This window comes from Symphodus melops (assembly GCF_947650265.1).
Source record: "Symphodus melops genome assembly, chromosome: 19".
In the NCBI taxonomy this organism is placed as follows: Eukaryota; Metazoa; Chordata; class Actinopteri; order Labriformes; family Labridae; genus Symphodus; species Symphodus melops.
The window spans coordinates 4,954,760-4,979,041 of NC_136709.1; the positions used below are offsets into that span (position 1 = coordinate 4,954,760).

A 24,282-nucleotide genomic window follows, 5' to 3' on the forward strand; every position below is an offset into this window, starting at 1 on the left:
TTTCCTGAGTCCAGGAATGCAGCGTGTTTCATGTCACCTTCATTCTCCAGGCAGCGCTTCCTGTCCGCCTCGCTCTCAGCTTTGCGGTGGCTGTCCAGGCTCTTGTGCTGCAGCAGAGCTTTCTCTCTCTCCAGCTGCCTCAGACTCGACTCCAGACTCTTCCTGCTGCTCACCTAGAAAAAAAAAAAAAAAAAGAAGATGATTATATTCTTAGTTCAAGCTGTACTATACGGCTGGTTTCACAGTGCTGCATTTCCCTAACTGGCTTTATGGGAAATGATTCCTCAGAATCCAATTGAGAGTTAACACCGATCTAACCCCAATAGACATTTTAATGTGGCTATTAGAATTCAGCGTGCACTCCAGCTCAAGCTCAATGAATATGACAGATTGACATTCAACCACTTCATGCTTCAGCGAAGACTCAGAATATCATTATTCTGACTTTAATTGTTTGAAAGAAATTTTGAATAAAAGGTGGACGGTCGTCCAGCGGGGGGAGCTGGGACGTGTCACCATCGGATCAAAAAAAAAAAAGTCTGATAGAACCAAAATGTTCACAATATTCACGATATCTCATGTGTGCTGTGGATTCAGTAGTTCATGTTGTTTTACTCACCTCATCCTCAAGCTCTTTGCAGATTTTGTCGAGCCTGCATGTGGCAGCTCTGCGAAATGAAAACAGAAAGACAACAAAAACAAGAACAATGAAGGTTACTGGGATCAGTTGTGCGAGTGATTAAACATCAAACAGTGTGAGGATCATGTACCTGTATTTGTGCTCTATCTCATCTTTGACCTGCTTCTCATTGTTCATCTGAACCTCCAGGAGGCGCAGCTTCTTCTGCAGTGCTGCCGACTGTGGACAGAAAACAGTAACTTACCAACACACCTCCCACTGACTAAAAAACACACTTTGTGCTTCTGCTGCTGAAGTTTAATGACAAACTCAATCTTGATTTTTGTTGTGAAATAAATTGGGATCGGTGGAGCTGTAAAAATCACTATAGATACAGGTCTCTGTGGAGTTAAAGTGAACATTCAGAAGTATTTGATATACAATCTGCACTTCAGTATTTGATGTCACTTTAGAAAACAAGCCATTAAATATAATCTGGTTGTTAATAAGCTGATGTCCCAATGGAAAAATAAAAAGCTCATTTTAGTTCAGTGTTTACTTTCCATAGGCTCGGTTTACCTGCCGCGCTTTGCTTAGTGACACATCTGGTTTTGAAAGTGAACATCAAAGCACTGCAAAATGTTCTTATGAGGCATAAGATTGAATCTGTGCATGTTAACAACTAATTCATGATCAGTATTGTCTTTGTCGGATTTGATCGCAGATCGAATCAACCAAACTAAAAAATAAAATATTGCTATTCAAGTGTTCAACCAGTGTGCATTTAAAAGAGCAAAATAAGATAAGACCAAGTGTTTTGAAGAAGCTAAGAACAGCAGCTTGTTTGATTTCGATAACATTCAGTGTTACCCCTAACGAACACAAAACAGAAATCTTTCCATGAATACCGATTTTTTTTTTCCTGTTGTGTTCGAGCTCTGCACATCGTTGACTAAGCAGATGTGTGTGTGTACGTGTGCGTGCGTGTGTCTTTCCAGCAGGGCCTTGTGTGAGTCACACAAACAACACATGGGTAGCGTGCGTTCAGGGACTATATCTTTAGTTTTGGAAGCAAACATTGCGCTGACAGGGGCAACGTTACGTCTGATTGTTGATACCTGCATGATAAACGCAGACACAGTGAGGCTGAACCGAGAAAACCTGAAGCACTCTTTGATATTAAATACTCGTACACAATCAAACATCTACACACCGTGACCTTTTTCTGTGAGTAAGTTTGCACAAAACTCTCGTAAGTAGACTCCATGGCACCGACATGCAACACTTGATAAAGCTCTCTTGTCACGAAGACTCTGCACATTGAATTTCTTTTTAGTTTGTACATTTTAAACCATGATAACTTTCTTTCCCCGTCCTCAGATCACTCCAAACCAGAGAGAGTCCATCTGAACAGATCAACACTGATTTTCTTACAGCCTATAGTCTGTGCAGTGAATTCTGTTTTTAACATGGAAGACGAGATGTAAGAAAATCCTCAAGATGAAAGGTTTCCTTACAGAAAGAACACAAATGATTAACCCTGAAAGTAAACACAATATACAGTTTAATACTCCAAATAAATCCAGGCTCTTTGTTGTCTTACACTAAAGTAGCAGCAGATTGTTTGGACTGTTTAGTTGGGACTGCAGTCAGGGAGAGATTAGCTTTTAGCTTAACTTCTTACTCTGAAAGCTGCTTAGGTCTCTCAGTTCAGTTAAGAACATTGAAATTCAAACAAAGTACAAATAAATCGTGGGATCAGGGAAGAAATCCCTTTCTGAGTCATTTCCATACTAATCCGGAATGTTTTACAGAATCAAGCCCGACTGATCGCAATGTCAACAGGCCTGTTCGGTGTGGTCGTGTAAACCGACACCTTCTTTATTTGTCTGAGTAGATCGGGACAGGAGGTTTTACTCGACTTGTTCAAGGTGCACCTGGCTGTCATGGTGTTTAAGGGTTAAATGACCTACCTCTCCTTTTGAATTCTCATGAGCCACAGAGGTATTGTTGGAAGCATTGAGTAACCTAAAGAAGGAAATGAACAAAATCAACACAAAGTAAAGAAAACAGCCAAGAACAAATGTACAATCCATCATTTGTCCAGAAAGAAGGGCGAAGGTCCAAAAAATTAAAGGAGGAGGAATATCTTACTGGTCTTCTTTGAAGTATGTAAAACCGACAAAGGGTAACTGATTTCCTACAAAGGCCTTCGGTGTCGGGAAAGTTTCGACATCGCCTTTGTCGTCTTCAATCTCGTCAAAATTACTGGTGTCTATGTCACTGCTCAGCTCAGGGACCACAGGGGCGACAGCTGAGAAAGGAGGGGGCGAGAAAAGAAGTGTGAATTACTAAAAAAAAAAAAAAAATACAGGCATGTTGCACGAATAAAACTTGAGCTCTACTTTGATAAATGATGCCATATTGCATCGTTTCCTGCTCATGACATTGTAGTCGTACTAACTTTCTCTGATGGTGTCAAAGGTCCACTGGTCGTTCTTGAAGAAAGGGTGTCGCTTGATTTCCTCCACACCGTTTCTGCCCAGTCGCACCTCCCTTTAAACATCAAGAGGGAGAAGAAGAGTCATATCTGGATCTACTGTCTCGACTTTATTCTATTATTCTCTGTGATGTCAGCCTTTCTGTACAGTGTCTGAAGACATGTTCTCTATGCTGGATGAAGACAGGTTACTGTATTTATCCTCTCATACAGGCTTTCAGCTTGCTCGGTATGTGGTAAATATCTTTTGAATGGCGCATGAGGACGCTTAATGTTTGACTGTTAAAACTAATTGATGTTAGGTTGAGGCCTATCAGATTGTTGGAGTCCCACAATCTGACACAAGACTGAGCGCAGGTCGACTGATCCATTCCAGTGTTTTTTGTTGTTTAAAAAACATTTGTTGGCAGTTTGACCTAAGAGGCAGAATAAATCCCCAGCTAAAGAACAGGCTGATGACATTGAACTGTCCTTCATCCGGAGGTTGCAAAGCAAAAAATAAATAATATCCCCAAAGCCCCCACTTAAAGCCGAGTGCTGCTCATGCTGGTCTGACTGAACAGCAACAACATACAAGTTGGCTGTGAAGCAAAAAAATAATGATTGGTATAATGTGGAAATTAAATGTGATACTTTCTTTTCCTCTGTCTAAAGAAGCATCCTGTTGGAAACCTGAGCGTGCTGTGTGCAGCTCAGCAGCATCAACATGTTATATAATGTCTGTCAGTAGCAGCACACTCTCTCTCTACCTGTCAGTCAGGAAGGCACAGATGATATTCTTGGCATCTTTGGAGATGTCCACGTCATCAGGGAAGTTGAGGGAGTTTTTATGGTCCATGATCTTACTGTATGTTCCCACCAGAGAGTCGGCATAGAACGGTGTGTCACCTAGCAGAAGTGACAGACTGTCAGCTGTCTTTAAAAAGCGCTGGATTATTGGACTCGACGGACTCATCATTTGCAGCATGTGTCACACAACAAGAATGGTTAAACCATCTCTCATAATGCAAATACATCCTCTTGTGAAATATGAGTGTGATTGAGTGTGTGTCATTTAATATGAACTTACCCACGAGCATCTCAAAGATGAAGACCCCTACTGACCACCAGTCACACTCCCGTCCATAATAGCCATCTCCTCCCTGAGATTTCAGCACCTCTGGAGAGATGTAGTCTGGAGTCCCCACTGCTGTATCACAGTGCACCATGCCGGTCTGCAACACAAATCCTCCAATCAGCATCCTGCATGATCCAAACTTTTTGAAGATTAGGCAAAGATGTCCCGTACCATGATTACATATGATGCCCCCCCTCGCCCCTCCCCCACCGGCCTGCGCTCACATCGCTCCAGGACTAACCGAGCCTGAGCAAGGTAACCTCTTGTTCATAACGTCATAGTACAACACTGGCTCAACGTGATCATGAAGCAACAACTTTAGAAGAGAAAAAAGGGACTTGCGATCGATCATTTTTTACTTATTTTGAGTCTTTTCAGTCAGATTCAGTCAGAACACTTGGTGGTGTCTCCATAATGAAGGCTGTCATCGTTGTGTACCCGCCCTTGTGCTCGTGCATGAACAGTACCATGCCGAAGCACACCTCATCCAAGAGGGCCAAGGAAGTGCGCCGTGTTTGAGCAAGGATGGGAGCACTCACACCTGTCAAACAAACACTGCCACTATAAGAGTGTTATGTTGGTAAGCTTTAAGACGCTTGACCCTGACTCGTCATATTCAGTATGAGAATTCTGAATCTCTGCAGAAACACGTCGTCCATCAGTCTAAGCTTCGATATCAAGAAGATAAGATGAATATAACAGACATATTCATAATGATAAATAAACAGATTCATTTAAATACAGATACAATAGATGTGAAGTGAAGGTGATTTATAAATAAAGGTCGGTGAAGAAATAGATAAATAGAATTTGACTTTGTACTGTAGGTAGGTATTTATGTAAGGAGGTGGGTAGGTAGGTAGAAAGAGAGATCTCTACATGTACTGTCCTCCACTTGAGGAAAAATGTTTTTGTAACTGGATGTTCACAATAGACTGGTGTAGTAATGACTTATTTTTGTAGGCAAACCCGAAAGAAATGGCGCTGGTGGTTCCTACGAAAACTCTCCTATGGGATTTTTGCATTGGATCATTGTAGAAAATAAGCTCTGCGTCAAACACATGTTTCTGATGCGTAGCTGTTTAGTTCAGTGGGATAATCTTTACAAATGAACATCATTTATATGAAGTTTGAAGAGTTAATGCAGCCAACAGAAGTAAAAAGCTAACGTTATGCTCTAGCGAACTACACCGCGGTCGGTTTATAATGACATCACGACCGTTATGCTTCATTGATCTAATCAGCGTTTTGACAAGCTAGCAAAACCGCTGCTTAAGAAGTTGTTTATTAACCTAATATTTGCAAGAGCACTGAAAAAAATGACTAGAGGCTGTAAGGAGGATCAGTGAGAGAGTTCCCAACGTGATTACTTTTAATGTCTGCGACAACCACTGTAGTTTCAGTTAGTTACTCGTTAGCAACCGCCGTTTAAAGTTTGCGTAAAAACTTTAAAATTCACAAGTGGGGGGGTCTTAGCTAACGTAGTTTATCACGTCTAACAAAGCGTCAACATCTCTTCAGCTTGTGTTAACCACAGACCTTATTTCAAGCGTCTAAACACAAACCCATTCAAAATCCCCATTGACTTTTAGAGTAAGGGACCCATGTCGCTAAAATGCTAACTCACTTCCTGGTTTTAGGACTCATTACTGTACCACTCTACATACAGTCTACATTTCAACAGTGTAAATATTGAGCCGTTCTTTTCCTGTAACCATCTAATCAGAGGTCCTTTCTCACACAGTTTTAATGACGGGTCACAACTCACATGGTCCATCTTCATACATGTCCCAAAGTCGGCCAGCTTCAGGTGTCCCAGTCTGTCCAGCAGCATGTTGTCTGGTTTGACGTCTCGATGGATGAAGCCCATGGAGTGAATGGCGTCCAGGGCCATCACCACCTCTGCTGTGTAGAACTTGGCCCATTTCTCTGGCACGTCGTAGGTGCTGGTTAGGTTGACCAGGTCTCCTCCCGGCATGTACTCCATCACCATGTAGAGGTAGTGCTCGTCTTGGAAGGCACAGCACAACTGGAACAAACGAGCCATCGTTTAACTGAAAGATACTTCAGCAATCTCTCTGCTGAAGCTGAATGTAAGGATGAGAACACGCCTGGTTTGTAGGTTCGTAGGTGCAAATAAAAGACGACTTGTTAAAGGTGAAGTCGGTGGTACTACATACCTGCACAACCCAGGGACTGTTGGCAAAGGCCATGATGTCCCTCTCCTCCCAGAAGAAAGCCGAGTCTGAGCGCTTGATCATTTCAAACTTGCTCAGTAGCTTCATGGCGTAGACCTTCTGAGACGCTTTATGCCGGACCTGAATGGTGGTGAGACCACAGAGAAAGAATCTAACATTTATCCTGGCTGAGACAGATTTGGCCTAAACAGCAAAACAAGGTATATCAAGTCTTAAAATGTCATTTTGATGACTGTATAGTTCCAACACAATACTGTGCAGAACATGCAGGTTTCTCAAAGGCTTTGACGAGAGAAAGAGGGATAAGTAACACTCACTTTAATCAATAACAGAACATTTTTTGGTAGTTCCAGAAATCCAAGGCTGAGATTTCCACATTTTTCAGAAGCCTTTTTCAATTTTTAGAACCAGGTGAAGTCGCTTGACAATTTAAATAAATTCTCACCAGTTGGACTTCACCAAACGCCCCTCGACCAATCACTTTGACTCTGTCGAAGTCTTCAGACTTCATCTGGAGGTCACGAGTCTGTCGTACGACTTTCTCATCTGAGAATAAAGACAATGAAGAATCAACGTGGACAGAATTCAAACTGGTAAAGAAGACACACGTCTCCATTTCCGTTCCTCGTCTCGAACGTGGCGACTTACATCTGTTTAAGAAGGTTTCGATGTTTTTGTTCTTGCGTAGTGCAGGGTAGTCCAAGTCTAAGACCAGAGCGTTGATGGAGTCCTACACAGAAAGAAAAGAACAATCAATCATCAGTCGTGACCGCAGAAAACCTGGATCAGTCCAACATCCTCCACACACATTTTTCAGGCTTTCGTGCATTGAACTTGAAAAAAAGTGGTGATGGTTATAAACTCCATGAGATCAAATTCTCCTGAGTGGGCAGGAAAGACATTTACAGTATCAGATCAGCAGCACAGCTGTTGTTCATTTCAACAAAGTTGAAATAAAACAGAGCATGTTTTTCAAGTGCCACCTGTTTTGATCGAAGGTGCGCAGCGCAGAGAGATTTATGGCAACATCAGCAAAACACGTGTTTCATGGAGTGCGTTTATCTGGCTTCTACAGTTCATTCAGAAAGGTTTCAGTCTCTTGTAGAATCGGCATCATCTGTAAGACTCAGTGTCACATTATGATGCAGCACTAAACTATGGATTGTTATAGTGAAGATGATTTCACAAATGGTGCAATCACACAGCATTTTAAAGTGTTCCAGTTTCTCGTCACTACTTTCAAGAACACCAGCAGGAAGTGAGGCGCCACGTGCGTGAGTGCTGACACATTTTAGCCATGGATGAGTGAGCATTGATCATCAAATGTCGGGTCAATGACTGTGGAGCATTGAAATATGACAAGAAGTCAATGACCAGTTTGTCTGCTCTGACCATCAGCATGCCAAGGAAGCGATAGTATTATATGACTGCTGCTGAAATGCACAGCTTCAAGTATCAACAGGAAGTGATGATCAACTGAAGCATGATCATTCAATGCTCGTCGCTTCATCTAAACCTGGACAAACTGCTGACTGCAAACATGCTCAAATGGTTTATGGACCTGAGCTTGTATCCTTCTGTTCGTGCATGCACACACACACGCGTGCACACGCACACACTCACACTCTCTTCGATGGCAGAGGCTGGTATGTAAAGTTACTGGCAATCAAACCCACAACCTTCCGGCTGAGAGACGACCAACTCGCCTAACTGAGCCACAGCCGTCTCATACCAGACTGCAGGGTTTAAACATCGCACGTCACACAAGTCATTAAATGTGTTCAAGCTAAATGACATCCACTCTTTAAATATAATACACTTCAGGAACAGTCCGAGTGGGAATCACCACAATACGATCACCATGCTAGAGTCATGATACGATACTGATGTTAAACACCTTGGGTATGATGAGAATTGTGATACAGTAGATTTCACAGTAAGTCCTCAAAATTAAACCGAATCAATAATTGTTTAGTCTAATCAGTCAAACTGTCAGTCTCTTCATCTGGCTTCAGTCTCACAGCAGGAGTCGAGTCCACAGACCGACCATTACAAAGTCTGCATGCTCCTCACAAACTAGACTGAATCCTTCAAGCAGCAGTGCCACTGAACACATGATAAAATGGTGATAACATCGTTTCAGACTTTCAGACTATAAATCACTGAGGAGGAAGAGAAGCTCAGTTTTCATTCTGTACATCTTCTCACCACTTCATGTCAGCTCACAGCATGTCTGAATCTGAAGTCACAGCTTCACACGAACGTTCATTCAAGTGGACAGACTTAGTAAATAAACAGAGGAGAGAGAGAGACAGAGACGCAGAAAAAGAGAGAGAGAGACAGAGAGACAGAGAGAGAGAGACAGACAAACAAACAGACAGTTAGAGAGACAGACAGAGAGAGAGACAGAAGGGGGGGAGACAGAGAGAAAGAGAGAGAGAGAGAGGGTGACTAGTTGTTCTATTCCACTCAGTCAGTGTGTTCATCTGCTGATGAACGATGAGCACATGGTCTGAAAATATTTGACATGAGTAATGTCAATGATAAGTCACCTCTAAAAAAAATTTTGGGGGATGTGACCAACTTACAGGAAAGACAATGACAGCTAGTGCTACAAATCAGCGTATGACTTTCAAACAATGCCTCACACTTAGAAGATTCTGAGCTATTCACAAATCTGCCCACCGTCACAAGCATGTCTAAACGTTTTGTATCAACCTCGAGTGTTGTTTGGCCTCAATAATTGTCCCTAAAATATCAGACAGAAGTTGTGAATATTACTCGTCACAATTCTCTAGTGATCATTTCAAACCCACAGAGCGTTCACGCAGACGACCGGCCGGCTCACAGACTCCTTATTATTTGTATTTAAATTGATATTTCATATTTTGGGTTGACGTGTATGTTAAATGTACTTGCTGAATGAAACATAAAGCATGCTATGGGTAACACTGTCTGCACTGGTTGTTGAACTTTACAAACATTTCACTTTAGCTGTGGAGGTTCGGATGAGCGTTCACAGTCCGCGGCCTATCTGATCCCCCTTTACAATATTTGGTCAGTTTCAAAGCTAAAAATACATCTCAGAGTTTTTAAGAGTCTTGGTTATATTTTCCACTCTGTCAACTGCTCGGCAAAGCAGCCAGAACAGGAACGGAGGCTGGGAACAGGACTGCAGCTCCTCGGCAGCAGGTCAAGCGAACAGCAGCTGACCGGAGCATTCAGGGATTTTTAGAACAGATGTAGTTTGACCGGGGGGCAATGTGGGGAAAGCATTAAATAAGCAAAAGATAGAGTGATGCAAAACCCCTAATTGTTACAGTGTGGAAGAGTAAGGAAGTCATCGATCAACTTTTGTCAGACACACATTCCTGAACGGTCAATGAGGAGCGAGCCTGCAGAGAACAGCAGAAGCCCACTCGGACCCAGTGGTCTTAACTGGTTTCTATCCAACATATCCTTTTTTTCCCTCCCTCTCTCTCTCTCTCTCTCCGTGTTCCCCTATCTTTATGACACCAGACAGGATGGCACAATCTGTTTCATGTTTCCTTCACTTCTAATTCTGTACTGTTCTCTCATCTCCTTTCTCCTTTCCTGCTGCTCTCTCTCTCTCTTATCAGTCTTTCCTTCTGCTCCCTCCGTCGCTCTTCGCTCGGCTGCAGCCAGTCTGCAGCGCTCTGCACACACTGTTTCATCACATCAACTTCCCTTCCCCATTAAAGGACTGACCTCACACAAAACTACTATTTAAGGGAAGAAAATACACATGCTTGGGGGTGGAGAGCGGTTGTACACATGCACACGCACGAGGATCTCCCCACAAGCATGACAATACAGGAAATGATCCACCCCACCCCAGGGCTGGCAGATTATTTCACTGTGTCAAGAAGTCAGTCCCTGTGTGCAAGTCATTTCCTCCGAGGCAACGCTCTGCTACTGCTGCTGCTCTGCATTCATCTGCCTGACAATTACAACGCCCGTACCAGCGGCAGGTATAACCATGTGTACAGTGCGCTACATTATACGTGTTTGACACACATTTACAAGCAGAAATATCACTTGTGCAACAGTTAGCATAAAAGCTAATGTGAACTCAACCACTGACTGATACTGGGAGTAGACCATCCATTACTGTACCATCTCCTCCTTATCATGACGCAAGCCTAGTTCATGTTTCCAGAAAGGTCCGCCCAAAGACAGGCAGAGGCCATTTGATCATATCAGTGCACGCGTATTGGATCAGCGGCGACAGAGCTAGCCTCCCGGGCTAGCATTAGCATCGTCGTGGAGCCGAGCAGCTTTTTCCAAAGTTTGTCCACAAGTTATTGTTGCCTGAGCATCAAACGTCCGGGTCTCCTCTATCGATTCGTTTGCCATCTTTATTTTTGAGCAGCTGCTGGTGGGTGTGAGCATATGAACTCTGACATTTCTGGTCTGACCTTCACGTTGAATCGGCCCGCTAGTGACGACAAAGTCACAAACTAAATGCTGAAGGAAGAAAGTGAAGGAAGGTTGTAACATTCTGATAGAGGAAATCATTCCTTCAATTTAGGATGGATTATCACCTCACATGTTTTTCTCATTATAATGCCGGACTCATTGATACATAGTTCAGACTCATGAAGTCGCAATGATTCATTGCGGTCCGTTTTAAAGGTGCTGTCGTTGAGAGGCTGCGTCACTGTTGGTGTCAAGCTAGAACGGAAACGAGACAAACACAAACCACAGGTGCTGCTTTTTTTCTCTCCTCATTCTTTGACTAATCTGTGCAGCTTCAGATTGACTTGTGTGTGATTACTTTCTATTCAAAGATCACTTGAGGCGAATAGGTAGGATGAAGGATATGTTGACCTTATGTTGGCTATCACTTCCATCTCCATCAGTGTGTGAGTACACGAGAGGAAGCAGTCACTGGGCATCAATTAGCAGTGAGATATTTTTAGATCATTCGTGCATCTCGCTGCAGGAACGTTTCATTCTCACAAAGACCAGACTTCTAATAACTAATGAAGACTTGTATATTTCTTTAGTATTAGATTTATTGCTGTTATGTTTGTTTCATAGCAACTGACTACAGCAGGCTGAGATCTTTTCAGCGCTCGTGAAAATGAGGTATGATCAATTTGGCTCGTGTCCTCTTGAAGAATGAAAATGAGCACCACCCCCTGCCAGCTGCTTTTTTAAAAAAGTGAACAGGTAAACCCTGAGAGCTCATCGTGCCTCAGGGCTCTCCAGCTCTGTTTGACTGTTTTCAGAGGCAGAGCCGCTGCACACAGCTGGGACAGTCACACGTAAAGCTAAGGTTTCAGGAGGTGTGTTCAGCGTTCTGTCAGCGATGCTGGCTTCGTGTGCTTGATGGTTTTTTTCTGTCGACTAATGAATACAAATGTGAAGTGTGAGAGAAAAGAAACAGTTGACATGTGAAACACAAAGACGACACTCAGACGTGAAGCAAACATTTTATTAGCTAACTGGAAGTCTTTGTGACATATTCCTTTTTCTGTCATTTCAACAACAGCCCATTACACAAGATGTGGAGGAAGTGAATAAAGAATACAGGTTGCCCTGGTGACGGCGAGAAGCGCCAGTGGCTGTGAAGTGAAAGAAGTGAAACTATGTTGAATCACGATTGTCTTGGGGTTTTTTTAAGGAAAGCCAGAAAAGAAGCATGTAGACGTGTCAATGAGGCTGAAGCAGCTCGTGTTGATGTCACTGATCACCAACAGGACACAGATTTTACACTGATTAACTCAACAAAGACACAAAAAGGCCGATGGGGCAACTTCATTTCTGAAACAATATCTATCAATGTCTTACTTTCCCAAAAACTTCTTAACTATTTGAAATTCATCGATCAACGCAGATCAAACAGCTGATGACAAACCTGATGAAACCATGAGGGCGTTTATGTAGTTTAATAGGAAGCAGAGGCCTCAGTCTTCTTCTGTGTGGTGAAGCTTCTTATTGGCTGTCAGCTTATTATGTTATGTCAGAAAGTTTCATAATCAGCACATAAACACAATGTAAAGACATACTAAAGCTATTTTCTAGGGGTGGGACTTGAATAAAAAAAAAAAAAGCTAAATTATTAACTAGAATAGTACGATGATAGCTATCACTGGGGCAACTTTCTCTATGAAATAATAATGATATCATACAATGGAACAGAGCTAAAAACAGAACTGGCATCAACTCCTCCATCAGGAACAGAAGCAAAGATTGTCTGATAAACTCCATGATGAAGTCTTTGTTTGTTTGTTTGTTTGTTTGTTTGAAATCAGAACAGAAACACATATTGACCTGAGTATTGGTCAGGCTCTACCCTGCAGGTCGTTCATAAAAAGCTGCTCGGTGTGTTTGGATTTACACCAGACGAGTGGCTGCATGCAGCACTTCTCATTTGCTTCCATTAGCGTTACTGTTCCATCGACCAACCACACTCTAGAGGACAATTCCCAACCACTGAGTGGAAGCAATGATATAAATAAATATTCAATTACTGCCGAGTGTCTGGGGAGGTGTTAAGCTGAATTGCCTATTCAAAATTGAATGCATCCGACATCTCTGGACCCGTTTGAGGAGAGCACAGAGGCTCCTTTCTGCGCCCATTGTACCGCTTCACCTACTTTAAAGGGAGTACTGTACTGTAACGATCAATCTGAATAATGACAATCTGTGATGTCAGCTCCAGACATATAGGAGCACTTCCCTGTTCAACTTACAGTGACAGGCGTACATTAATGTCTTCCTGTGCTGATACCAGTGTCCAGCTCAGCTTATCAGTCTGGCTCTTTATACATCTATTAGATAGCACTTCAGCATTATCTCTGCCAGTGGGTTTTGGCTAGTTGCTAAGCAACTCCTGCAAAATACAAAGAGTATATACCAGTTGAAGTTTCAGGAAAGCAGCAGGCAGGAGTTTTATGAGCATTTCAGCTCCCCTCTATTCTTTTCCATTTTATTTACCCAACCTGCTGTCGACATCGCCGAGCTGTCAATCTCCCTTTGCGTGCTTCCACTCTTTATCACCCAATAAAAAGTCCCGGAGGATTCACCAGGACAGGAATGTGATGATGTTAACTTGAAAAGAAGGAAGAAACACAGGAGGGAAAAAACACAACTGTTCCAAGCTCTGAAACATCACAAACTCTCCGTGCTCCATTTGCAGTTATTTCATCAAAATAAAAATAAAAACCCTCTACCTCCCCTCGTACCCATCTCATCACTCGGCATGTGGAACAGCAAACACGCAGCAATGCAGTGGGCTTTAAAAGGATTGAGCAGAAAGTTAATGTTTTGATTGAATTCCAGCCATTTTAAAAATAGTTGTGGGGATAAAGGGTGGGCTGGGCAGAGAGAGGGGACGGTGCCAGGCAGGGCCCGTAAACTCTCCAAGAAACATACAGCAGCAGGAATCCTGCGGAGGCCCACAAATAGCACGGCTAATGCCTCCACAGGGAATAACAAGAGTATGTCTTAACTCCCTGCGTTTGACAGATTTCTGTCCCATGCTCCTGTGCCCTGTGCATTTCTTGGCACCCATGCTTTATTATAAAGTAGGGTGAGGAATGTGCCAGGGGGAAAGAATGCAGAGCAGGACTTCTTGTACATTAAGTCCTGCTGCCTGTTCTGTGTTGTACTCAGCTTTTCTAAATGCTCATGACGTGCTCAGCATCGTCGTACGTTTACAACTTAACAAATCTATTGTGCCCAAATTCTCTGAATCAACACAAACACTGAACACTGTTCTTATTTCAATGAGCTCATCAGTCAGGAATAACTGAACCACTGAGGAGATCTCTCTAAGGGGACACTTGGAGGACACTGTCCTGCCTTCTGTGTCGTGGACCTGACACTCAGTCTTGCCAGCTGGCACTGGATTGGTTCATCTCGTTAAAGACAAACCACAAAGTTGTAGTCAGAAAAATCTGGGATTGCAGATAGATCAGGAATCACACCCCCATAATATGGTGTTAGCGTTTATTAAAGGTCAGCAAGCAGCAAACAAAAGCCCATTTTCCAGAGCATGTCAAAAGAACATTTTCACACAGCAATAGAGCAGAACGCTGTACCGTGGTCTGAGCTGTGTTTCCCTCATGTTTACATGGACGGGCCGGCCCTCATATGAAGCTGTTTGAGTTCAAGACTAAAGAAAAGAGACAGACAGATTCGCTGCTTATTTGGATGTCACTCGAGTGTCTTTGGTTCGGGGTCATTTGGGGTCAATCTATGTGCAATATAAAGCTCTGAGCTAACCAAAGTGCGCTAACATTAGCCTGCTAACACAACAATTCAGTATGTGAAGAGTGCGAGAGGTTCTTTGCTGGAGTCATTGAGCGCTTTCATTGAGCCCTTAGGAGATGCACAGAAAAAAAACAAATCCAACATTTCTGATTTTAGTAAAGAACATCCAGGATGGTATCATTGACAGGCCACAGACAACTGCAGCTCTGAACATATGAACATCTTGTCCGCTGCTTGCACTTAATGCTGTTTAATTATGGTGAGTTTTGAATTAGTAACTTGAACGTGAGTGGACGGGAGCTGAAGGTGCGTCGCCGGAGGAGAGCGGAGGATTCAGGATACCAGAGGTGTTTGTTGTTTGTTTTGACTCAAATTCAGAGACGACAAGGAGACTTTTAAGCACAGTAATGTAAAAGCCTAAAAAAGTCAGTAAAACTTGCTCACTCCAAAAATAAAGATGAGTCTAACACTCTCTATCATTGCACCGGTTCATCAGGTTCATCAGGTCTTTAGTTTACCACTATGAGCTTCTTTTCAACCTAAAACTTCCTATAAAGGGGGGTCGACTTGGTGGCCCAGCGGTTAGCGTGCACGCCACGCGTACAGAGGCTCAGCCCTCGAGAGCGGGCAGCCCTGGTTCAAATCCAACTTTCCAACTGATTCAATGATTAGGCTGGTTTCAGTTTCAACTTCTCATCGTGAACATTATTCAGTTTGTATATAAATATTTCAAGTGTTGGCACAAACTGTTTGCGTTCGAAGTGCCAGCCTCAGCACGACAACACTGCTGGACTTATCTCTCTTGTTTGGGTTTGTTAGAGGAAATGAAAGCTGTGTGAACTCACTGACAATACAAAGCTGCTCAGTAATGTGTTGAATTGTTCGACCGGTGCTGCTGGTGGATTCACAATGCAGCGGGTGTGTTGCTAAGATAGAGTGAATGATGCTAATGTGGCGTCCTCCTGTACATATTGCATGCGAGCATCATCACGTGCGCGCGTGCGTGCGTGCGTGTGTGTGTGTGTGTGTGTGTGTGGGAGGTTGTGTTTCAGCAGCAGGTTGTGATGGAATGATAACACCGAGGCCAGATGGATGGGTTATGCATTCTGCGTGGGCAACTGCTGTTCTCTTCTCTGCTCACTCACACCCTCATTTCAACCTATAAATACACCAAGACTCAGGTATAAAACTCTTTAACATCGGCACAGATCCTGCACAGGGTTTAGCAGCAAGATGTGTTCAATCAGCCACTGTGAGCTGTTCGTACAATGAGTCATGATCTGAATGTGCGTGGAGAGTGAGAGCTCTTCAGGCGTCACATTTTCCATCAAAACTGTGATTCCAAACAAAGATAAGATCATAAGTGCTGTTTTATTAAGTACCACTGTTTGTTTTCACCTGTTTATATAATTCACTAAAACCTCACTGGATGGTCCCTGGAACACGCCATGGTCATATTATGGCCATATTATGTCCGCCACAGTCCTTCTGTCTAGACGAGAAGATCCAGCAGATTAAGACAAATCTCAGGGTGCATACGTTTCCTTTCACATGAGAATCATATAGCACGGACGTCACACTGCAGCTTTCCATGTACTAAAAGAAATCTGACTAAGAGAATGGATCAGTTTTATCCAGAGGTTCATCTTAATCCGAGACGTTATGTTCGTTTAGGATGACACTTTTTAAATTAGTAAAGAAAAGCCCTTATCTTCCTTCTACGTCCCTGGGAGGTGGATTATGGACCTGTGTGTGTTTGCTTATGTGTGTGTGTTTGCTTATGCGTGTGTGTGTGTGTGTGTGTGTGTGTGTGTGCATGTGCGTGTGAGCTGAACTTTGATTTCTCTTCTGTTTGTAAAGAATGTTTTACAGAGGGCAGTGGGGGATCATTCTACCTTTTAAAGCTAAATAACAAGCCTCCAGATCGTTCAGTCACTGCTGTTTTGTTCCCCGGACATTTCTCTGGAAACAATTTGACAAAACAGTCCTGCCGCGAAGAATGACGTTTGAGCAGACGGGAGAGCAACATCCTTCATTTTGAAGTGAAATACGGCCGATCCTCACACATCTCCAAAAACATGTTGATGTTATGATGAGCAGGGATGGGTCATGATTTCCAAGAACTCGTTTGTTCAAATTAAAACGTCGTCATGCCACTTTTATCTCCACTTCAAAATATTTTTGCCCCAGCACAAAGTTGTGATGAGGTATTATGCCAGAAGTGGAGTGCTGTTCTAACCGCCATTAAACAACGAATGAAAAACATTCATTTCATGGGAAACATCTGGAGTATGCTGAGAAACTTACTTAGCATCTCTTAACTTAAGAAACACTTATTTGTACTCGTCTATGAGTCTACTTATTGTTGACATTCTTAACAGCGATCACGATGCTCAATCTGTTAGCATGTTAATGGCTAACACAATTATGTGTTAGCATCAAGCTAACAAACTAAATGTTCACGTCCATCCGTGAGAAATTTCAACCCTCCTAGAAAATATTAAAATTGTATTCAAAGCATGTCGACAGACTTTTGTAAAGTAACTGTCCATGAAATGCCCATCCTGAAAGCTGAGACAGAAAATGTGAATACTACATCTTTAACAGAAGTGAAATCTGCTGCTACCATATGTACTAACACATAAGAAAGCATGTGGCACCACAGTGTTTCACTTATTAACTCATCATCTTGTTTTTTAGGCAGAAAAAGTTTAAAGGACATGTTGGGATTTTCAGTTGATTACAGACCAGATGACTTGGGTCATCGCGGCCATAAGGCCAAAAATATTGATTTGGAATTTGCAACAATTTGAATATGCAAAGAGTATTCAGGCGGCTGCGTCACTGAGCAAACACACGCTTGACGTCATCGTATATCAGAAAGCAGTCATGAGATCTGCTCAGACGTGAAGCTCTGCTGACAGTGATGCGGGTCTTAGACCCTCTGCCGCCCCAGTGGGGGGAAAAAGAACAGGACTTCTCATCCTGACAAAGATTGTGTTGAATCTAAAGATTCCTGCCGTTACCTCACATCACTGCCCTTGAACACAGAAGCTGACAGTCATCCTGATACTATCGTTAGCTTTAGTCAACTAGCTAACATTAGTTAATTAGCACTCTGCGTTGCTTGAACTTCCCAAACAGCAACATTATCGACCCAGACACGTCAAAAACAGCTGCTGCTATGTATGAAGACGTTCATCCTCTAGCCGTGTAAGGAGCAGCAAACATCACTGAAGTGATGTTCTGGTGTTACGATTAAAAGAGGGACCGAGTCAACTGACGACTTTCATACTAATGTGACATTTGTACTTCTAGAGATATGTTTTAGTAAAAGATAAACGACAAGAACAATGTCCGACAACCAGTCTCACTCGGCTGAAAGTCGACCTCAAAATCACTGTTTATTTTCTTTACTCAGTTTCACTTCAGCTGTCAGGTGATCCAAACCAAAAGAATATATTGCAAATAAAGTGTGTTCCCATCATAAACAATTGGTAAAACATGCATCTGATCAGGATTTATCTGTGTTATATGTGTAATATCCCATATCGATGGTAATCTGTCAGGCTCAGTTTCCAGTCTTTGTGCTCATCTAAGCTAACTGACTGCTGGCTCTGGTGGTTTATGTGATGCACAGACAAGACTGTGGTTTTCAGCTGATCATCTAACTTGGCAAAGAAGCAGATGGGCATTTTTCCTGCTGAAGTACAACTATTTCTTCATGGACCAAAACTTACCAATATATTTATAGAAGACAGAACATGAGTAAGGAAAATGAGAAAAAAACTGAAGCCTCAGGTTGTCCTCCTATAGCATTATTCAGCAGGGAAACCCTGAAAAGTTTCTCACTGAAGAAGCCCAGACCATTCTTCCAGTGAAGTGTGACATTGTCAGAACACTGGGGGGCTTGCACACCCCAAAGATTCCCAGTGTTCTCCACTGGAGTGGAGCAAAAACCAAAAAAAGCCAAGGTGAGACCCTATCGCCTCAGCAGAGGTGGTGTGGAGCAGAGAGACTGGCTTGTTTTGCAGGAAAAAAAAAAAAGGGGAAAAAATTGGCCGGGGCCACCGTCCCCAGTGCCTTATAAGGCAGTGTTTCTATCCAGCTCGCAAGTTGAAGCCAGGACCGCTGCTGCTGCTCCCCTGAAAGCAACGCAACTGCACTCCAGAGACAGAGTGGACTCTGTCGACTATCAGGGTAGAAACAGAGAACACGACACACAGGGGTCATCCCCACCTCCCCGAAGAACTTCACATAAAGGAGGATGGAAGAGGGGGGGAGGGGGGCAATAAGATAAGAAGAATGGAAAGAAACAGAGAAGGTGGAAGAAGAGGGAGACAGGAGATGCTGCAAGGAGAGAAAAGGAACAATATGTGAATGAAGATGGAGGAGAGAAAGAAAGAGATAAGACCAGTTTCAGGGAATGGAATGAGGCACTGGCAGAGTTTCTATATTTATAAATACTTTGAATAATCACGCAGTACAATTTGATAATGCTGCCAGTTTGAGGACTTTCCCGATGGAGGCCTGAAGAAACCAGAAGATTCTCAAACTGCATGGGACTAACTTCAACTTGTTTCCGCCTGTACCAGTTTCTTTAAGTCAAGAACATCGAAACCTGTGAACCATCGAACCTTGTTGAGCTTTACCTTTGACTACCAGTTTGAGTCAACTTTCAGTCCCTATCATGCAATTAGGTTCAATGTTTTGAAGGGGACATCCACTCTCTTCACACCTCAAACAACACTTTGCAGTCAAAAGTGAGTGTGCATACTCCAGCGTGTGCGTCACAGGCAGACACATCGTTGAGTACCTGGCTGTGCTCGGTATTTTCTGCTCTTAAAGTTCAGCGCAGTGAGGTCTCTCCACAGCACACGTGTCATAAGTGTGCCATTGGTTATGAACTTAAATGTCATCCTGATCTCACATCATGACTTCAAAGCAAATCCTGCATTCAGAGTGAAAGAGCACACGGTCTGTAAAAAGCTCAAATACACTCTATCGTGTTTAAAGTGATCAGGTGAGGCGAGGTGTGCAGGCTGAATCAAAGCTTTTGGACTTGTGCAGCTCCAGTTGAAGCACAGCAGTGTGTTGAATAAGCTGAGCTGCAGAGAGACAAACAGAGCCAGAGAGAGTGAGATAAGGCTCCAAAATGAAAGGGGAAAGTGCAGCCATTCACAGGGACACGGAGACCCATATATAGCTTTCCAACTATTTACTCAATGAGGTCATTTCCTTTAGGTCACAAAAAAGGCAACTAATGTGGCTTGCAATCAAGTGTCCATACTTTCCTTTATCTCGAAAAATGGCCTCACTTTCCTTTGCTTGTCCTCGGCAATCTCACCGTGCGCTCCGAGCTGCCAAGTTAAGTCCAGAACTTCAGTCAGCAGCGGTGTGCTGCCAAGTAATGATCGCTTTAGTTTGCATCAGGGGAAGTTTGCTGAGGCCTCAGGTTACATTTGATTGAACGCTGATGTGGGCAATACAGTGATTTACAGTTTAGAGGACCAGAACGTAGAGCTTGACTGATAGGAGGGTTTAAGACTGACATGATACTGATTTCAGAAGGGAAAAACTCACTCGTCTCCCGTGGCAACCGATTATTCTGGAGTTAGTGAACACATCTTTATTAAATGGAAAAGACCAACTTTGCACCAATAAAACCAAGCAGAAGCAACCCATAAGTCTCTGACTGTATATGTAGCATTATGTTTTGTTTTTAACCTATCTGTTTGTTTTTTTTTCTATTTCCATGAACCTAGGCCCTGCGAGTTTTCCACTTTAATCTCTCTTTAAGCTCTTCCTATGCTGCAGAGTTTCTGCCTTCGTTTGCTTTTTAATGGCAACAATGGCAGCTTCTAACTTTTTCAGTCTGGGACTGTGGCAGCAAAAAAAAAAAAAAAAGATGGACCAAGGCAAAAGTCTTCAGGAGAAAAGTCCCTGTGAAACCAAAACAAAACATTCACATGTTGGAGCTAATTAAACCACTCAACGTCCAGCTGGAAAAGTTCAACTACGCCTCCCAGCACCCAGGCAAGGAACCTTAACAGGTCATGTTCAGGTGGCTGTCAGCCCACTGTTAATTAGAGCAAACAAGCATTCTTCAACGTGTTAATGCAGTACATGGAGGACAAGATGGATATCAGCTCATATCAGGCCATTCAGACGGGATAAGGTTCAGTTCATTACAGATGATTAGCTGCTTAACAAGTGACCTCCGCTCTCTTATAATGTCAAAGACAACGACAGTAAATCCAACCGTACAAAGGTTCATCTTTATTTAAAGGAGGGTCACTGAGCGTACAGGACAGATGCTGCAGATTCCTTACTGTCATCTTTCCGTATCCTCAGCCGATTCAGCTCACCACCTCTCGGCCAGTCCTGAAAACTTCTAAGTCAAAGTCAGCTGAAAATACAAACCTGATACTTTCTTTCATCAAGCTGTTATTCGGGAGATTATATAAGAGTTGATAAAGCAACTTCCTCCTTCTTTTTTTCTTGTTGTTGTTGCTGTTGCTACGCCACTGCAGCAACGGATTTGCGATTCATTGTTCGTCAAATATGAGCCTGTGAGCAATTATTGAGGCACTGAAAGTATGCATGTTTTTATTCCACCTGCAAAAAAGGACATTTCTGAGCCCTTAGTGTTTGTGTGTGTGTGTGTGTGTGTGTGTGTGTGTGTGTGTGTGTGTGTGTGTGTGTGTGTGTGTGTGTGTGTGTGTACGGGAGTGAGTGTGTGTGTGTACGGGAGTGAGTGTGTGTTGGAATCTCAACCTGCACAGCAAAACTTCTTGATCCCTGTGACAGCACTGAGACTGCTAAAAATGGAAAGCCGCAGCCTGCTCTCTCCTACGCAGGCTTCCCACTCAACTTTTGTCTCGAACACTCAACACCCCTCTCTCTCTCTCTCTCTCTCTCTCTCTCTCTCTCTCTCTCTTTCTCCCTCCAGTCCGTGTGCAGGAAGTAAACACCACCGGTGTTCGAGCAAACTGCTGAATGTTTCAAGGGTAGAGGGACTAGAGCAGGAGTGCTTTGAGGAGTGGAGAAGGGGGGGGGGGGGCACAGGAGAGGGTATGCACAGGGGGCCCCAAGCTAGATGGGGCCCATCAAAAGGGGTGAGGTGATGCTTTTTAAAAAAGACCCGACAGCGTGTTTGCTCTGTGTCACATCCACTTAGGGGGGGGGCGAGGAACTCCAACACTGCCACTTTAAGATTTGGCAGCATAAAAAGGATGCTGCTGAGGATTATGTCTTCGCTGCAGATCTCTCTGTATAAAACTTTCAAATGCAAACACACATTTTCCTCAGTTTCTCAGATCTGTTAATTCAGTTATACATCCATTTCAAGACCATGGATCTTTTTTGTTGGGGACGGAGAACATTTCAGAAGACATCTCCTTTCCCTTATAGCAGACTTGTGTCATTATATACAGTGAATGGAAGGATTTGTCCGCTGCCTCATTCAACTTCAGGTCATTAAGAGACCCGATGACAAAAAGGAGGTAGATCCTTTATATTCTTCCCAAGGCCCAATATATCAGAAGTTTCATCTTCACTGCAAAGCCATATACTTAGCCTGATACACGTTAGCATCTGACTGTAAAGTACCTTGAACAGTCCTCAAACTCTATTCATAATACGACTTTATATCCAGACAAATACAGACTAAGCTCACTGGAAGGTTAAAAATGTGTCATCATTCATTTACATACTGGGCCAATAAGAGCTGATTCAAGCTTTCAGACTGAAGACTCAGGACTGTAACACAAGCAGAGCAGACAACAACAGCATATTTCTTTGAGATGTGTTTTTTTTTTCATATTTTCATATTTCATATCTTCTCTGTGATTGTTAAAGGTTTGTTGGAGTCATTTTTTAAATCTTCTAGTGATAATATTTCCCTCCGTCATGATGCTGTTGACGTCTCGTTCGAAACACGTTGAAATTGTGCCGAAGTGGCCGAAACGTGCGACATAAATGAACGCGCTCTGCCTGGACAAAGGTCAGCGCACGGACGGTCGACTTAACCCTAACTAAAACAAATGGATGAGAAAAATGTCACCTCAGAAAATGCTGTCAGTGCAGCAGCTCTTTCCTCAGAGGTTTAAATGGAGAACGCATGAAGGGGGAGGACAGTTTACTGGGCGGATAAGTGCTGTTTGAGATATATGTATGGATGCAAAATAAGCCTGCATAAAATGAGAAAAATATGCATTATGTGCAAACATTGTCTTTTATTAAGAGAACAGTATGAAGTGTAAAAAAAAACGCCTAATATTAAAGAGTGCATAATATGTATAACTCACAGAATTCATGCTAGTCTTCAGGCTACTCAAAGTGCTTTGACACTGCAGGTCACACCTACACATTCACACACTGATGGCAGAGGCTGCGGTGTAACGTGACCATCACAAGCAAAGGGAGCAACGTGTCTTGCACAAAGACACATCGGGCATGTTGCTGCAGGAGCTGGGGCTCGAACCGCCGACCTTCCACTTAAAAGACGACGACTCGAATAGTGAGCCACAGCCTGTGTGCAGCCCTTTTTTTGGTTTCGTTTTGAAAACCAGTTTGTAAAATGTTTCTCCAGAGTCCAAAATAAAAAGCAAAAGCAGGTTTCGCTGGCCCACCATTTGAATGGTACCGATTAATTAAAGGCTTGCTGACAGCTTCACCTGAATGCATCAACACTGCTCCAAAGCACAAACCAAACGCCCAGGTTCCCTTCCAAAGATGAACATGCTCACAGCTAAGTGAGAAAGCCTTGCTTGTTTACAAAAATGTATTGAGAGGAATTCAGACTTCTGCAATGTGTTAATTACATAATGATGAAGTTGCACCACATATTAAGTTTCATCAATAAACCATGACAACGGCAGGTTTGTCCTGTAGTTTCAGTAACACGTTGTGGCCCTACAATCAGCTCAAACGTTCCTTCAGCCTCGTGCCGTCTACAGACACATGGACACTGAGGGGATCACTCTGCTGATGTGAGGTGGCAGCAGGACAAAACACGAGCTGATACAACAATCCATCTCCTGTGCTTTCATCATCCCTGTTTGACACACATCACGAGGGGCTGTCGCCATACCAGAATTTCAAACACTACATTAAAATCAATCAATATTTTATTCCCGATTTGATGATGAAGCAACAACAACAAAAATGCAACTCAATTCCTGCACACTGTCTAAATTGCACAAACACACTGGCAACGACTTATCAGACTGTAATCAATGTCACTTAAGCATCTTTATGAGACTCTATGAGGACCTAGGAAATGTCAGTATTTGACCACTGATCCTTCTTTAGTTAACTTTTTTTTGGTACATCATTGGGAAGTCAGAGATGTGTAACATTTTAAAACACAGTATAGTTGTAAAATGTTGACAACCTTTTCCATTTTTTCCGTAATCGTTCCTGCAGACTGTACTGGGCTGTTAGGTAAACATTTAGCCAACACTTTTAGAGTTTTCTTTCAGTTGAAAGTTGAAAAACTGAGTTTGGGCTTTGGCTTGACAACAGCTTCCTTATAAGCTGTGTGTGCAGGAAGACCAGGAGGTTGGTAGACCTGGTCTGGTTTTTAGCTTGAAATATTAGT

The 24,282-nt window shown here is 42.9% G+C and overlaps 1 protein-coding gene across 3 annotated transcripts in view; it reads right to left on the reverse strand.

Moving 5' to 3' along the window:
• rock2a (rho-associated, coiled-coil containing protein kinase 2a) overlaps window positions 1-24,282 on the reverse strand; it is a 40,966-nt gene that overhangs the window by 15,244 nt on the left and 1,440 nt on the right. For all 3 annotated transcript variants that reach the window (XM_079369418.1, XM_079369420.1, XM_079369419.1), the window contains exons 2-13: window positions 7,083-7,164; window positions 6,880-6,980; window positions 6,417-6,554; window positions 6,005-6,265; window positions 4,189-4,333; window positions 3,869-4,007; window positions 3,084-3,175; window positions 2,774-2,933; window positions 2,593-2,647; window positions 771-859; window positions 620-668; window positions 38-173 (exon numbers count right to left, since the gene is read on the reverse strand). In XM_079369418.1, the coding sequence (XP_079225544.1) occupies window positions 38-173; window positions 620-668; window positions 771-859; window positions 2,593-2,647; window positions 2,774-2,933; window positions 3,084-3,175; window positions 3,869-4,007; window positions 4,189-4,333; window positions 6,005-6,265; window positions 6,417-6,554; window positions 6,880-6,980; window positions 7,083-7,164 (1,447 nt within the window). The remainder of the gene's footprint in view (window positions 1-37; window positions 174-619; window positions 669-770; window positions 860-2,592; window positions 2,648-2,773; window positions 2,934-3,083; window positions 3,176-3,868; window positions 4,008-4,188; window positions 4,334-6,004; window positions 6,266-6,416; window positions 6,555-6,879; window positions 6,981-7,082; window positions 7,165-24,282) is intronic.